This window comes from Podarcis tiliguerta (assembly GCF_965153285.1).
Source record: "Podarcis tiliguerta genome assembly, chromosome: 11".
NCBI classification, from domain to species: Eukaryota; Metazoa; Chordata; class Lepidosauria; order Squamata; family Lacertidae; genus Podarcis; species Podarcis tiliguerta.
In genome coordinates, this window is record NC_139544.1 from 52,576,763 (window position 1) to 52,592,237 (window position 15,475).

The 15,475-nt window shown below is 46.5% G+C and overlaps 1 protein-coding gene across 4 annotated transcripts; it reads right to left on the minus strand.

The window, feature by feature from the left end:
- Window positions 1-2,378: 2,378 nt before the first annotated feature.
- Window positions 2,379-13,405, minus strand: ELAC1 (elaC ribonuclease Z 1). 4 transcript variants are annotated; one of them, XM_083403053.1, is made up of 5 exons: window positions 12,594-13,405; window positions 12,414-12,456; window positions 8,682-8,862; window positions 6,868-7,335; window positions 2,379-3,039 (listed from the first exon to the last, which is right to left on the minus strand). In XM_083403053.1, the coding sequence occupies exons 3-5, from the start codon at window positions 8,836-8,838 to the stop codon at window positions 2,555-2,557; spliced, it is 1,110 nt and encodes a 369-aa protein (XP_083259179.1). In that variant the 5' UTR covers window positions 8,839-8,862; window positions 12,414-12,456; window positions 12,594-13,405; the 3' UTR covers window positions 2,379-2,554. The 4 variants fall into 4 exon arrangements, with proteins under 4 accessions (XP_083259179.1, XP_083259180.1, XP_083259181.1 ...); XM_083403054.1 differs by lacking the exon at window positions 12,414-12,456; XM_083403055.1 differs by lacking the exons at window positions 12,414-12,456; window positions 12,594-13,405 and adding an exon at window positions 11,911-12,171.
- Window positions 13,406-15,475: the final 2,070 nt, after the last annotated feature.

Sequence of the window (15,475 nt, forward strand, 5' to 3'; positions counted from 1 at the left end):
TACCGCCGATTTTGCTAAAAAAAAAAACCGCACTGCTTATTGTTTGCAGCGTGCACGCGGTACCTGCGACAGCCACCAGCCTTGATCTGCCAGCAGCGCTGGGTGTAGGGCACACACACATTTTCAAGCAGAGGTTGAATGGCCATAAATCATAGGTGACCTAGTTGAGATTCGCGCATTGCAGGGGGCTGGACTAGATGATCCTCAGGACCCCTTCAAACAAGTCTGTTTGTATAAAGCAAGGGATCTGAGGAGAACCACGAAATGACCTCCCCCTCCTCACTTTTGGGATGGGGTGTAAGGTCCTTACACCCAGCCCAACTTCAGCTTGGGTCAACAAGGCAAGAGAATCCAATTGTGAAAAGCTGGGCTTGCTTGCTGGTTGCCAAAGTCCAGCGATTTCCACGGTTCAGATTTCCACACCAACCATAAAAGCACCTAGCACTTGGGATGCGATTAGATGCAGTAATTGCAAGTTGGATCAGGGACCTGCTTGCAGGGAGAAAGTGTTGAACTCCCAGTGATTAGCTGCAGGAAATTTTTCCTTGGCTTGGGACGCTGAACAGGAGGGAACCCTGGGGATAGCCGAGCCAGGCTATGCTATTTAAAGGGGAGAATGTGCGCAGCGGTTGGGATCTTTGGCCCAAGCCACGCCCTCTTTCTTTGAACATGGGAAAGATTCAGCCTTCATGCCCAATGTGCCTGCCAAGTTTAAAATTAGATCAAGGACATCTGAGCTCGGATGGGATCTCGGGGGAGGCAGAAGTATTTTTAAACTCTGGATGCACTTGGATCCAAAAAGCAAAAGGGGAAGTAAAAGATATCCAGTTTCGTGACATTTTAGAAGCTGCAGAGGAGATGAACCACATTTCACAATCCCGCGTGCATCTCTCTTCTATGCAGCGGCTTCTGCTAAAGCGAAGCCTCCAGCACAGAGCTGCCTTCTGCTGCATTCCTTTCCATGCAACACAATGCAGGAATTTGAACACCAGTTCTTGTGGTACTATTAGTAAAGGTAAAGGGACCCCTGACCATTAGGTCCAGTCGTGGCCGACTCTGGGGTTGAGGCGCTCATCTCGCTTTACTGGCCGAGGGAGCCAGCGTACAGCTTCCGGGTCACGTGGCCAGCATGGCTAAGCCGCTTCTGGCAAACCAGAGCAGCGCATGGAAACACCGTTTACCTTCCCACCTATTTATCTACTTGCACTTTGTGCTTTCGAACTGCTAGGTTAGCAGGAGCAGGGACCGAGCAACGGGAGCTCTCCCTGAAGCGGGGATTCAAACTGCCAACCTTCTGATCGGCAAGTCCTAGGCTCTGTGGTTTAACCCACAGCGCAGGTGCCAAATAAACTGCATTTGTAAGAAACTGATATTTGATTACGATGGTACTGCACTTTGGAACTGCTTGCCTCTTGACATGAGGCAGGCACCTTCACGGTACTCTTTCTGCCACCTGCTAAAAAATATTTGTTTATACAAGCCTATGTAGATATCTAACATGTTGGTGTGTGTGTTTAACCTGTTTTTAGTTTATCACTTATCATATATTGTTTCGAATTGTAAAAATAGTTGTTCTTAACAGTTTTGACTGATAATTTTAGCGTTCTTTTTGTAAACCGCTTTGAGGTTTCTGACAATCAAGTGTGATATAAATTTTATGAAATAAATGAACAGTGGTTTTGTGAGTTGATGTGCAGTCTGTGGATGAGATCGTGCACTTGCGTTCTCTGACTGCACATATTTCCAATCCCTGTTTTATGATTTTGCCACATTGCACAGGTCTGTGTTATGGCAGATGGATCATGGAGTCTGATATCACCTGCAGGCACTAGGGTCTACCCACCTTTCCCCATTATAATCCCATCCCAGATTGCACTTCACTCCAAACCTATATTTAACAGATATGCATTATGACTCTTAAAGGACCTCTGACCATTAGGTCCAGTAATGACCGACTCTGGGGTTGTGGCGCTCATCTCGCTTTACTGGCCGAGGGAGCCAGTGTACAGCTTCTGGGTCATGTGGCCAGCATGACTAAGCCGCTTCTGGCGAACCAGAGCAGCACACGGAAACGCCGTTTACCTTCCTGCCAGAGCGGTTCCTATTTATCTACTTGCACTTTGATGTGCTTTCAAGCTGCTAGGTTGGCAGGAGCAGGGACCAAGCAACGGGAGCTCAGCCCATCACGGGGATTCGAACCGCCGACCTTCTGATCAGCAAGTCCTAGGCTCTGTGGTTTAACCCACAGCGCCACCCGCGTCCCATTATGACTCTTAAGAATGCTTAGTTTAGGAAAGTGAAATTTGTAATGGTTTGCCTGAGATCAAAGGCTAAACCAGCTTATTATGCCTTCAGCAGAAAGTAAGCTTGCTAGCTCAGTCTTTTGATGATTTAATTAATATATTTGTCAAAAGGAAAGCACGGATGAGGTCTTTCAAGTAGGAAAAGTACCCATAAGTAAGTCCAATGGATCAGGTCCGTAAGTACCTCCAACTGGGCATTAAAAAACTAATTTGGAAGTAAACTATAGCTAGAGGTTCAGCCTATCAGCAAATTAATTTGGCTGTGCTATTGTTACTTTTTTCATTGGAATATCAATGGTCATAAAATCCTCGGCTAACACCACTTCTTGGCCATCCAATACCCACTCGGCTTGCCTCTTCAGCTCCATGACATCCACATCTCCTTCGCCAGTCTGACCTGCGGGCTTGTATCTCTGACTGAAGTGAGACAGAACCAGTTTCTTCACTTTGCACAACTTTGCAAACTCCGCCGCCACCCGTGGGGTGCTGTGACCGTGCTCCTTCGCCTTGTCTGCCTGGGCATCGTCCAGCGTGGCTTCGTGAACCAAGAGATCGGCTCCGTAACAAAGGGCCGCCGCTCCGTCTCCTACAATGCCAGAGCAGTCTCCTAAAATGCAAACTTTTCTCCCAGGAAGCGGGTCTTCCATGACATCTGAAGGAAAGATGGTTGTACCGTTTTCCAGGACAACTGTAGCCCCGTCTTTCAGTCTGCCGTATATAGGGCCTGGTGGAACTCCTAGAAATTAAAGCACAGGTCCAAAGCTATTTGTCAAGAAGCTTGGCTTGCAACAAAATTTTAAACACACTTTTGAGCAATCGGCAGTTCCCCAAAAATTCACGCATCCATGCCACCAAGTTTCTAGTCCTTATGAATGCACATTTGCAATGATCTCATAGAATCATAGAGTTGGAAGAGACCACAAGAGCCATCGAGTCCAACCCCCTGCCAAGCAGGAAACACCATCAGAGCACTCCTGACATATGGTTGTCAAGCCTCTGCTTAAAGACCTCCAAAGAAGGAGACTCCACCACACTCCTTGGCAGCAAATTCCACTGTCAAACAGCTCTTACTGTCAGGAAGTTCTTCCTAATGTTTAGGTGGAATCTTCTTTCTTGTAGTTTGGATCCATTGCTCCGTGTCCGCTTCTCTGGAGCAGCAGAAAACAACCTTTCTCCCTCCTCTATGTGACATCCTTTTATATATTTGAACAGGGCTATCATATCACCCCTTAACCTCCTCTTCTCCAGGCTAAACATGCCCAGCTCCCTTAACCGTTCCTCATAAGGCATCGTTTCCAGGCCTTTGACCGTTTTGGTTGCCCTCCTCTGGACACGTTCCAGTTTGTCAGTGTCCTTCTTGAACTGAGGTGCCCAGAACTGGACACAGTACTCCAAGTGAGGAGACACAGTACTCCAGGCGAGGGGTCCATAACCATTCCTTCCCTGCATCAGTGACCACTGCTAAAGAACATTTAGCTGGACAGCTCAGATGGTTAGAGTGTGGTGCTGATAACTCCAAAGTTGCAGGTTCAAACCCCATAAGGGCCAGTTGCATATTCCTGCTTTGCAGGGGGTTGGACTAGATTATCCTCAGAGTCCCTTCCAAGTCTGTATGATTTAACATTTTATGCAGGGGAAATACTGAGTTTAGAATAAAGTCCATGCAGGGTTTCTATTTTTAGGTACTGAATTGTTTCTGTTGCCTAACAAATTTTACACATGAAAAAGTTCCATCCTATTCAGATTCCTTTTCAACCCTTTCTCGCTGCATTCATTCCCACATGACTTTTTGTCCCATAGATGATATATACCGTATTTTTTGCTCTATAAGACTCACTTTTTCCCTCCTAAAAAGTAAGGGGAAATGTGTGGGCATCTTAGGGATCGAATGTAGGCTGCGCAGCTATCCCAGAAGCCAGAACAGCAAGAGGGATTGCTGCTTTCACTGCGCAGCGATCCCTCTTGCTGTTCTGGCTTCTGAGATTCAAAATATTTTTTTTCTTGTTTTCCTCCTCCAAAAAGTAGGTGCATCTTGTGGTCTGGTGCGTCTTATAGAGCGGAAAATACGGTATTTTAATACTTACAATATCTGCAGTGCTTCAGCCAAGGCCAGCCTAATACTCCAACCCCGCACATTAAATATAGCTCTCTGTTAGCCTTGGTTGAAAAATAAAAAAGGTAGAGCTATAATCTTATACAACACTGATTTTTACTTCCCTGTTACATGAAGGATGCTCTACTTTGAAATGCTTTTTTTGGGGGGTGTGGGGGTGGAAGGAGCTCGGCTCTTACCCCCCATAGATTTCTGCACTAAAGTTTTCAGATTTGATCAGAAGCATTAACCAACATTACCTGCGTCTCTAAAAGAGGGGAATATGTGCATTAGTCTATAACAGCGAAGGGAAAGAAGAACGCAGGCATCTCAAAGACTGGCCTCAAAAGCACATCCCACATGAAACCAATAGCGATTACATAGAGCAGGCCGATGGCTTTGAAGACACACACACACACAAGCACTGTGCTAAATTAATTATTCCCTAAGGTGCCACAGCACTCTCTTTTATGGGTAAAAGCAAGACGTTTCCCCTGCTCGGAAAGTTATTAGTCACACTCAGGAGCTGCGGTGTGACGTCAGCGCTCACGACAATCAGCAGAGGCGCTGTGGGATTTTGAATCCATCAAGTGTACAGCAGTGGCTAAGAGGTGGCGCTGTGCACCAGGAAGCCCTCTGCTCAAATCTCTCACGGCTCCCTCTGCCAGCAGCACAATAATGCAGTGGCGTAGCGTGGGTTGTCAGCACCCGGGGCAAGGCAAGTAATTTGCGCCCCCTAACCTGTGGATTTTAGCAGGGGGCAGAGAGCTGCGAGTGCGAGCGCCCCCCCCAGATGTTGTGCCCGGTGCGGCCGGCCCCCCCTGCACGCCCCACGCTACGCCACTGCAATAACGACCTATAATTCAGGGTCGTTGTGGGAACAGTTGAGATACTCTGCCTGAAGTAGATGCTAAGTACGGCCATCGTTTACAAGTAGGCCTGGCTGATACAGTGGTACCTTGGTTCTCAAACGCCCTGGTACTCAAACAACTTGGAACCCAAACACTGCAAACCCGGAAGTAAATGTTCCAGTTTGCAAACTTTTTTCGGAAGCCAAACATACTCTATTTTAAGTGTTACGCTTCCGATTTGCGTGCCACACTTCCGTTTTGAGTGTTACGCTGAGGTCTGTCTGTTTTTGCTATTTATTTTGCGTTTCTGTTTTTGCGGCTCTTTTTGTTTTGTTTTTGTGACTGTGTGGAACCCAGTTCGGCTACTGTTTGGTTGACTGTATGACTGTGGTACGTTGTTTATTGCTTTCATTTTATGGATCAATGGTCTTATAAGATAGTAAAATTCATGTTAAATTGCTGTTTTAGCGGTTTTTTAAAAGTCTGGAATGGATTAATCCATTTTGCATTACTTTCTATGGGAAAGCACACCTTGATTTTGGAACGCTTTGGTTTTGGAACGGACTTCCGGAATGGATTAAGTTTGAGAACCAAGGTACCACCGTATATCAATATATCGCCTAGGAACAGACCGCGATGTCAGCTTCATTCAGCGGTATATTGCTGGTGAAACCGCCACTGCTCCTGAGTCCCTCTGCTAGCGACTTCCTCCAGCGAGTGTTGCTAGCAGAGGGACTCAGGAACGGTGGCTGTTTTACCAGCGATATACCGCTGAGTGAAACCACCATCCCACTCTGCCTCCCTCTGTATCTTTAACTGCTTGGCTGAGGAGTGTGCAGTTGCCACTACCCTCGGCAGAGCAATTAAAGGAGCCCCCAGCCCAGCGCTGGCTCCCATGCAAGCGGGGGGAGTACCAGGGGTGTCTCAGCTGGAGATCGGGAGCACTCCAGCACGCCAGCTGAGCCATACAAACAAGCTGCTTTGTCCCAGCCCACTGGAGGTAAAATCGAACCTTGACTGGGATCCAATGAATATTAGTACATTGACCAGGATTTGGCACGGTGTGTGCTAATGTTGATTGGACCACCGGATTAACATGATCAGGAGCACCCTATATGCTAACAGCAAAACCATTCTTCAAGTATCAATCCTTATGTAGCCAAAACAGAACCATTCACACACAAAAGGGTACAATCGGGGAAATTGCAAAGTTTGCCGATGTAAAAATCTTACAAAAAAAACCACACCATTCTAATGAGCATGCTCAGTGGCCACAGAACACTGTCTGCTGGGCAAGGGAGGGGCAATGGAATGGAGTACCCTGAGGAGAGGGCTTGGCTGGCTGGCACCCTGAACAGGAAACCTCCATGCTGCAACTTTCTGTTGCAGGTCTCACTAAAAAAAAAAGGGGGGGGGAGACTAGAGGTAACCACTGGGTGCCCTTCAGAGGTGTAGATTTCCATCATCCATAATCAATGGCCATGCTGGAAGGGGCTGCTTGGAATTGATATCCATGAAATCTAGAGGGTACCTGTTGGTTGTCCCTGTTTTAAGACAAACTTCAAAACACCTGCTACAGGACAGTATTCTCAAGGGTTGAAAGAGGCAGGTCTTTTATTACCTAGTTCCTTCAGCTTCTGGGCGTTGAGTTTACCAGGCCGTGGCTTCTCTTCCACGAGAAATCCGAAGGAAGGTATGCGGTGAAACAGCCTAAACGCCTTCACCACAAACTGAGAGTTGTCCACCAAGGTGTACGAGTCTTCTAGAGGGTCCAGGCGAAGGGTTTTTCCTGGTGCCTCTTCAGACGAGACCTTGTCTCCGTCCACAAAAGACAGTTCCTTCCGTTCCTCTGCAGGGCATTGGTCTGGCGTCGGCACCAGTTCGTGAACGACCCAAGGGAAGGCGAGCTGCGAGTGGGAAAGCTCCAAAGTTCTGCAGATGAAGCTCCTCAGCCCAAGAGGTCCATAAATCTCAACCGGCAGCTTGTTTGTGGCAGGGCTACTCTGGAGGCTGATTGTACAAAGAAGCCCAGGCAGGCCAAAGACGTGGTCGCCGTGGAGGTGTGTTATAAAGATCTTGGCAATCCTACCTAAAAACACAACAATGGTTTGGAGATGAGAGAATTCAGGAAGCATACGTTGAAAACAGCACATGGAGAAAACAGAAGTTCACACCAGAGAAGTACAAATATGTTAGGCTATAGTTCCGTTCCACCTTTAGAACAGGCATATGGAGTTGTTCTTTTTCTTAACTGCCATCGCTTCTGTCGGCGAGGTCCACAGAGGTAATTTTGGTTCCAATATTCCTTTATATTTTATCCAGATCTTATATAATGATTTCCTTATTAGATGATTGAGGAAGACTTCACCTTCTCATAAATTAGATAGGCATGCCACCCATTATCGAATATCATAATCGGTATGAGTCAATATTTTATTATTGTGATGCCTCCTGGCCTGCACTTTAGATTCTTCATTTTATTGCATTCTTGGCTATGTTTGTCCTTCTTAACAAAATCAATAAATATTATATGAAATAAAACATCAAATGAATAATAATAATAATAATAATAATAATAATAATAATAATAATATATTGTTTATACCCCGCCCATCTGGCTGGACTTCCCCAGCCACTCTGGGTGGCTTCCAACCAAATATTAAAATACAGTAATACATCAAACATGAAGGGCTGCCTTCAGATGTCTTCTAAAAGTTTGGTAGTTGTTGTTCTCTTTGATATCTGGTGGGAGGGCGTTCCACAGGGCGGGCGCCACTACCAAGAAGGCCTTCTGTCTGTTTCCCTGTAACTTGGCTTCTCGCAGTGAGGGAACTGCCAGAAGGCCCTTGGTGATGGACTTCAGTGTCCGGGTAGAACGATGGGGGTGGAGACGCTCCTTCAGATATACTGGACCGAGGCCGTTTAGGGCTTTAAAGGTCAGCACCAACACTTTGAATTGTGCTCGGAAACGTACTGGGAGCCAATGTAGGTCCTTCAAGACTGGTGTTATGTGGTCTCGGCGGCCGCTCCCAGTCACCAGTCTAGCTGCCGCATTCTGGATTAGTTGCAGTTTCCGGGTCACCTTCAAAAGTAGCCCCACGTAGAGCGCATTGCAGTAGTCCAAGCGGGAGCTAACCACTACTTGGTTGCATGCACTACTCTGGCGAGGCAGTCCACGGGCAGATAGGGTCTCAGCCTGCGTACCAGATAGAGCTGGTAAACAACTGCCCTGGACACAGAATTGACCTGTGCCTCCATGGGATAATAAATGGTTGGCAACACCTCGATATATAGGATTGCAGCCTTAAGCATGGAACTGGAAACACATACTTTTCCAAAGCTGCCAGCTTGGCTAGAACTTTTAGCTTCTACCAGTGACTTTAGAAAAGAGCTTGTTGGTTATATCTGACTCGAGAGACAATGGAGTTTGCTGACCTGCTTTCAGATGACTTTTCATGAACTGGGTTTGTGTCCCCTCGCCACAATCGAACAACCAGCTTTCTCCTTCAAAACGGACCACCGTAGCCGAGGCCCCTCTCGTTGGAGACGGGTAGGCAGCCCCGGTTCCCAGGAAAGTAACATCCATCGCCATTTTGCTCCAAATCAGCGCGGTACCCTAGCGGAGACAGTAACAAATGGGATTTACTTTTGGGCTTTCTGGCCCCATGCACAAAGAGAAAAGCTACGTGACATCAAAATGAACTGGTAAAGGCTTAGGCTGCAATCCTACGCACACTTATTAAGGCGTAAAGGCCTAAACACCAGGACTCTTGAATACCCAATGAAGCTGAATGTTGCAAGATTTAAGGCAGACAAAAGAAGTCTGCTCCCAAAGAGGTAATGACTGATGGCCGCCAAGTTGGATGGCTTTCAAAGAGGATTGGACAAAGTCACGGAGGACAAGGCCTTCAGTGGCTACTAGCCATAATGGCTATGTTCTACCTTCACTGTTGGAGGAATTTGATTCCGAACACCAGCTGATGGGGATTGTAAATAGAAAGCATACAGCTGTGCTCAGCTCTTGCTTGTGGGTTTTCCACAGGCATCTGTAAGAACAAACTGCTGCCTTTGGTCTGATCCAGCTGGAGTCTTCCTAGGTTCCTAAATTCAATGGAGCTCAGGTTTACTCCTATCATAGAATCAAATAATAATAATAATAATAATAATAATAATAATTTTTATTTATACCCCGCCCTCCCCAGCCAAGGTCGGGCTCAGGGCAGCTAACAAGCAATAATAAAAACAAGTTGAATGAATACAACTTAAAAACAAGATTAAAATACAACATTAAAATATAGAAACATTAAAATATTAAAATGCAGCCTCATCACAGTAGGAGAAAGGAAAAAGAAAGAGGGGGAAGGTATCAAATTGGCTCCAAGCCAAAGGCCAGGCATAACTACTCTGTCTTACAGGCCCTGCGGAAAGAAATCAGATCCCGCAGGGCCCTGGTCTCATGAGACAGAGCGTTCCACCAGGCTGGAGCCAGTATTGAAAAGGCCCTGGCTCTGGTTGAAGCTAATCTAACTTCCTTAGGGCCCAGGACCGCTAGGGTGTTGCTATTTATGGACCTTAAGGTCCTCCGTGGGGCATACCGGGAGAGGCGGTCCCGTAGGTACAAGGGTCCTGGGCCGTGAAGAGTTTGAAGTAGGGTTACCACATGTCCCCGGTTCTCAGGGACAGTCCCCGGATTTGCAAATCTGTCCCCCGACAAATTCCGTGCCCGGAATGTCCCCGGATTTGCAAATCTGTGCCCGGGAAACGTGGCAGCGGCAGCCTCGGCAGCCCGGAGCCAGCCTGGTAGTGCAGTTGGCTCTGGCTGGCTTCAGGAGCTGCTCGCTGCTGCCGCCACTGCCGAAGGAGAACCGGGGACATCTGGCAGTACAGATCTGCTGCCCCCTTCCCCTTTGACAGATCGAGGGAGGCTCAGGAGTCATGGGTGGGCGGGCGTTGCCTAGGAGGGGCGCAAGGTCCTCGGTTTCTCGGCCAGACAAGGTGCAAAGCCCTTCTTTCGCACCCTGTGAAACATAAAAGCACAGTTTTTTAAAAAACTGGGCAATGGCCGCCCACCCACGACTCCCGAGCCTCCCCCCGATAAGTCAAAACAAAGAGGGAAGGGTGAGGAGATTGGGGAAGGGGCTTGGGAGTCACAAGCAGGAGGAGCACCTTTGCTCAGTTTCTTAAAAACTGTGCATTTATGTTCCACAGGGCGAGAAAGAAGGGCTTTGCACCTTTATACAATATGCACGTGTGCTTGGGCCCAGGGTCTTTTGCCTCACCATCCCCACTACTGACTCCCTGTTGCTACTCATAAAAAAAAAAAAGGGTCCCTGGATTCATTGAAAAAAAATTTGGCAACCATAGTTTGAAGGGACTTCAAGGGTCATCTAGTCCAACCCCCTGCAATGCAGGAATCTCAGCTAAAGCATCCATGACAGATGGCCATCCAGCCTCTGCTTAAAAACCTCCAAAGAAGGAGAGTCTGTCATCTCCCAAAGGAGTCTGTTCTACTGTCAAACAGCTCTTAACTGTCATCAAATTTTCCTGATGTTTAGTCAGAATCTCCTTTCTTGCAACTTGAAGCCATTGGTTTGAATCCTACCCTCCAGAGCAGTAGAAAACAAGCTCACTCCATCTTCCATGGGACAGCCCTTAAGATATATGAAGATGGCAATCATATCTCTTCTCAGTCTCCTCTTTCCCAGGCTAAACATACCCAGCTCCTTCAAGCGCTCCTCATAGTTTCCAGACCATTGATCATCTTGGTTGCCCTCCTCTGCACATGTTCCAGCTTGTCAACATCCTTCTTAAATTGTGGTGCTCAGAATTGGACACAGGATTCCAGGTGTGGTCTGACTAAGGCAGAATGGACACTATACTTCTGTTGATGCAGCCTAGAATAGCATTTGCTTTTTTGCTGCCACATCACACTGTTGACTCACTGTTAAGCTTGTGGTCCACCAAGATCCCTAGACCCTTTTAACATGCTAGTAAGCCAGGTGTCCCCCATCCTACATTTGTACATCTGGTTCCTTCTGTCTAAGTGCAGAAACTACAGCTTTTTGTTGTTGCTGCTGCTGCTTTGTTAATAGTGTTTTATAGATTGTAATGGTTTTATTAATGGCTTGTTACTATAGATCGTAATGGTTTTATTAATGGTTTGTTAATTATTTTACATGATCTGTGCTGGATTTGTGGTGCTCGATTATGTTTTATTATGGTTATTGCTATTTATTATCTGTGAGGGACGCGGGTGGCGCTGTGGGTTAAACCACAGAGTCTAGGACTTGCTGATCAGAAGGTCGGTGGTTCGAATCCCCACGACGGGGTGAGCTCCTGTTGCTTGGTCCCTGTTCCTGCCAACCTAGCAGTTCAAAAGCACGTCAAAGTGCAAGTAGATAAATAGGTATCACTCCGGTGGGAAGGTAAACGGTGTTTCCGTGCGCTGCTCTGGTTCGCCAGAAGCGGCTTAGTCATGTGGGCCACATGACCCGGAAGCAGTACACCGGCTCCCTCGGCCAATAAAGCGAGATGAGCGCCACAACCCCAGAGTCGGTCACGACTGGACCTAACAGTCAGGGGTCTCTTTACCTTTACAGTATATTAATAGTGAAATTTGGGGGGTGGGCCAAGGGAGTGGGGCCCTAAGCTATAGCTTGTTTACCTTATACGTAAATCTGGCACTGCAACCAACCAACTAAATCAAACATTCTGCAAGAAAAGCGTGTCTCCCCAGATAAAATGGCCTGTGCCACTTCAGGTTGCAAAGGAGGGATAGCATTGCTTCCAAACGGAAACTCTCGCTGCAGGAAGAAAACCAGCATTGATCAGTGCTAAAACCAGGCTGTTCCGTGTCAAGTTTTCCTTTCGCAGAGAAAATGCTGGTGTGGTTTTTTTGTTTTAAGACAAGAGCATTTAAAAATGGCATGCATTTTAACCCTTTCCTGGCATGCATAGAACCTCAGCCAATCTGCAGACGGCATTCATCGACCTGGGAATTCCGCCCCGCCCCCATAGCGTTGGACTACAATTCCCATCATCCCTAGTCATTGCTGGGGCTCATGGGAGCTGGAGTTCGCCACCTGATTTTGCTCCTGGGCTTAAAAGCAGCTCGTTTACAGTTTCCTGGGGCGTTTGGGGTGTGTGTGGTTTTTTTTTCCTACCCACCTTGGGTTTTCTCTCTCGGAGTCCTCTTAGCTTGAGAGCCCGGCTACCAAGGAAGGGAAATAAGAAAATAAAGAATAGGTGATTTTTGTTTAAAGAGGAGGGTTTTCCGGGGCTGTAGCAAGCCTCCCTGCTTGAAAATCAGTTTTGCTCATTCGGACCTTTCCCCGGTCCAAAACGAACCTTGCAAGCAAGCAGCCGGAAGCGGAGGAATGAACTGCTCTCTTTGCAAGCTCAGAGGCGCCCTTCTCCCGCGGGATGGGGGGCTATTCCGCATGCTCAGGAAGTGAGCATAATAGGAAAGGCAATAGGTTCCGGGGTTGAGTCCGTTCAGGGGGAGGAGGAGGAGGAGGAGGAGGAGCCGCTGCAGAGGAAGAAAAGGAACCGCTTTGGCATTTTGGATGCAGCTGCTGGCGAGTCTGGAGGTGAAATGGCTGGAATTCGGGAACGCTTCTAATTTCATTATTTTATGCAAAGTATATTAAAAGGAAAAGGTACAATCGGCAGCTGAAACTGATGGAATAGGCTGAATTAGCAAGTTTAACTAGTAAAATTGGACTAAAATGGTCAACCCAAAGCTTTACATTTCTGGTGTTTATCACCACAACAGTTCTCAACACTGGGTTTTAGGAAAGCAAATAATTTAATTAGGCAGCGCCTATATGATACTGAGCGGCAGAAAAATTTGGCCGCGACAAGGAAATTTTGTCCATGGTTATGATTATTTCCCACCTAGTCATTTTGACACGTTGGCACTCTATTTGCAAAATTTGGCAATTCCAGAATACAGACTGTACTTGAGGGTCGATTTCAAAAAACTCCCCTGGGAAAACGGTTATGTCCCTGTGGAAATGGCAGTATTGAATCAGTAGCTCACGTGTTTCTGGTTTGTACTCTATAAAGATTTGAGGAGTGAGGTTATTACTTATTACCCCTCTACTACTATCCATACCACATCGCTCAACCGTTGCTACTGTGTCCTTTCTTCTAGCAGAGAGATAGAATCATAGAATCATAGAGTTGGAAGAGACCACAAGGGCCATCGAGTCCAACCCCCTGCCAAGCAGGAAACACCATCAGAGCACTCCTGACATATGGTTGTCAAGCCTCTGCTTAAAGACCTCCAAAGAAGGAGACTCCACCACACTCCTTGGCAGCAAATTCCACTGTCGAACAGCTCTTACTGTCAGGAAGTTCTTCCTAATGTTTAGGTGGAATCTTCTTTCTTGTAGTTTGGATCCATTGCTCCGTGTCCGCTTCTCTGGAGCAGCAGAAAACAACCTTTCTCCCTCCTCTATGTGACATCCTTTTATATATTTGAACATGGCTATCATATCACCCCTTAACCTCCTCTTCTCCAGGCTAAACATGCCCAGCTCCCTTAGCCGTTCCTCATAAGGCATCGTTTCCAGGCCTTTGACCATTTTGGTTGCCCTCCTCTGGACACGTTCCAGTTTGTCAGTGTCCTTCTTGAACTGTGGTGCCCAGAACTGGACACTGTACTCCAGGTGAGGTCTGACCAGAGCAGAATACAGTGGCACTATAACTTCCCTTGATCTAGATGCTATACTCCTATTGATGCAGCCCAGAATTGCATTGGCTTTTTTAGCTGCCGATGTCTAACTGGTAGATCCCGTGCTGATCCTGGTGGATCGCAGGATCCTTGCGTACAAAAAGTTACGGGGGGAAAGCTAAAAAAAACTGCAATCCTCCCCCCAAAAAAGTTCAACAACTCTGGGCAATCCACCCACACAACGCACAATGGGTAGATCACTGCCAGGTTTTTTTTATACTGGGAGTAGATCAGGGTCTCTTGAGAGTTGGACATGCCTGTCATCAAAATAATCAGGTGACTGCAAAAAAAAAATAAATGCATGGGCAATTAGAATAAGAGCTATTATTTGATTATTGATGTAAACCTCCAGAATGTATTTTCTTCTATCAGATAAAAATGAGCAGATAACAGCAAAGGTTGGTAGGTTCATAGCAGGGGCAATCAGAATAAGGGCCACTAACTGACTGCTGATTCAGGACTTTAAATTGTGCTTTTATATCAAATTTCCTTTTCTGCGTATACTGTAATGTTTTACTGTTGCTATGGCCATTGGCTAATGCGAATAAAGTTTTATTTATCTATCCAGAATGTATTTTGTATAGTTAAGTTTTTACCTCTATCTTCAGGACATTTTTATTTTATTGTTATGGCTAGTGGCTGGTGTAAATAAAGATTCTTCTGATGATGAATTAAGAGAGCAAGGTGAGATAGTTTATAAGGAGGACTGGGAAAAGTTTGTAGATTGCTTTTTTTTTTTTTTTTGTAAACGTGTTAAAACGCAAGGCAGTTTCAAGTAAGAACAGCAGCAAAGTGTACACACTGAGAAGGTAAAGGTAAAGGACCCCTGGACAGTTAATTCCAGTCAAAGACAACTATGGGGTTGTGGGGCTCATCTCGCTTTCAGGCCGAGGCAGCCAGCGTTTGTCCACATGTGGGTCATGTGGCCAGCATGACTAAACCGCTTCTGGCGCAATGGAACACTGTGAAGGAAACCAGAGCGCACAGAAACTATTACCTTCCTGCCACAGTGGTACCTATTTATCTACTTGCACTGGTGTGCTTTCGAACTGCTAGGTTGGTAGGAGCTGGGACAGAGCAATGGGAGCTCACCCACAGGGATTTGAACTGCGAACCTTACAATCAGCAAGCCCAAGAGGCTCAGTGGTTTAGACCACAGCGCCACCCGCGTCCGCCACACTGAGCGGTGGAGGAGAGATGGCATAGCATAATTTTAATATGTAGCAGTATTAGGAAATTTGGGGAAACCCTGGAAGGGTGGAGGGGAAGTTGAACATTAATGGAATGCTAATTGGAAAATGTTGTATAATTTGTTTTATTTTCCTTTGGAAAACTTGAGAATTAAAAAGAAAAGGTACAACGTATCACTATGTATGCAAACAGCTGCCATTTCATATATGCTTGTCGAGTATGTAGGTATGTGTTGTTATCATTATCCAAATGCATATATAGCTTTATATAGAGGGGCCACCCTGTGGAAGCCAGAGACCTG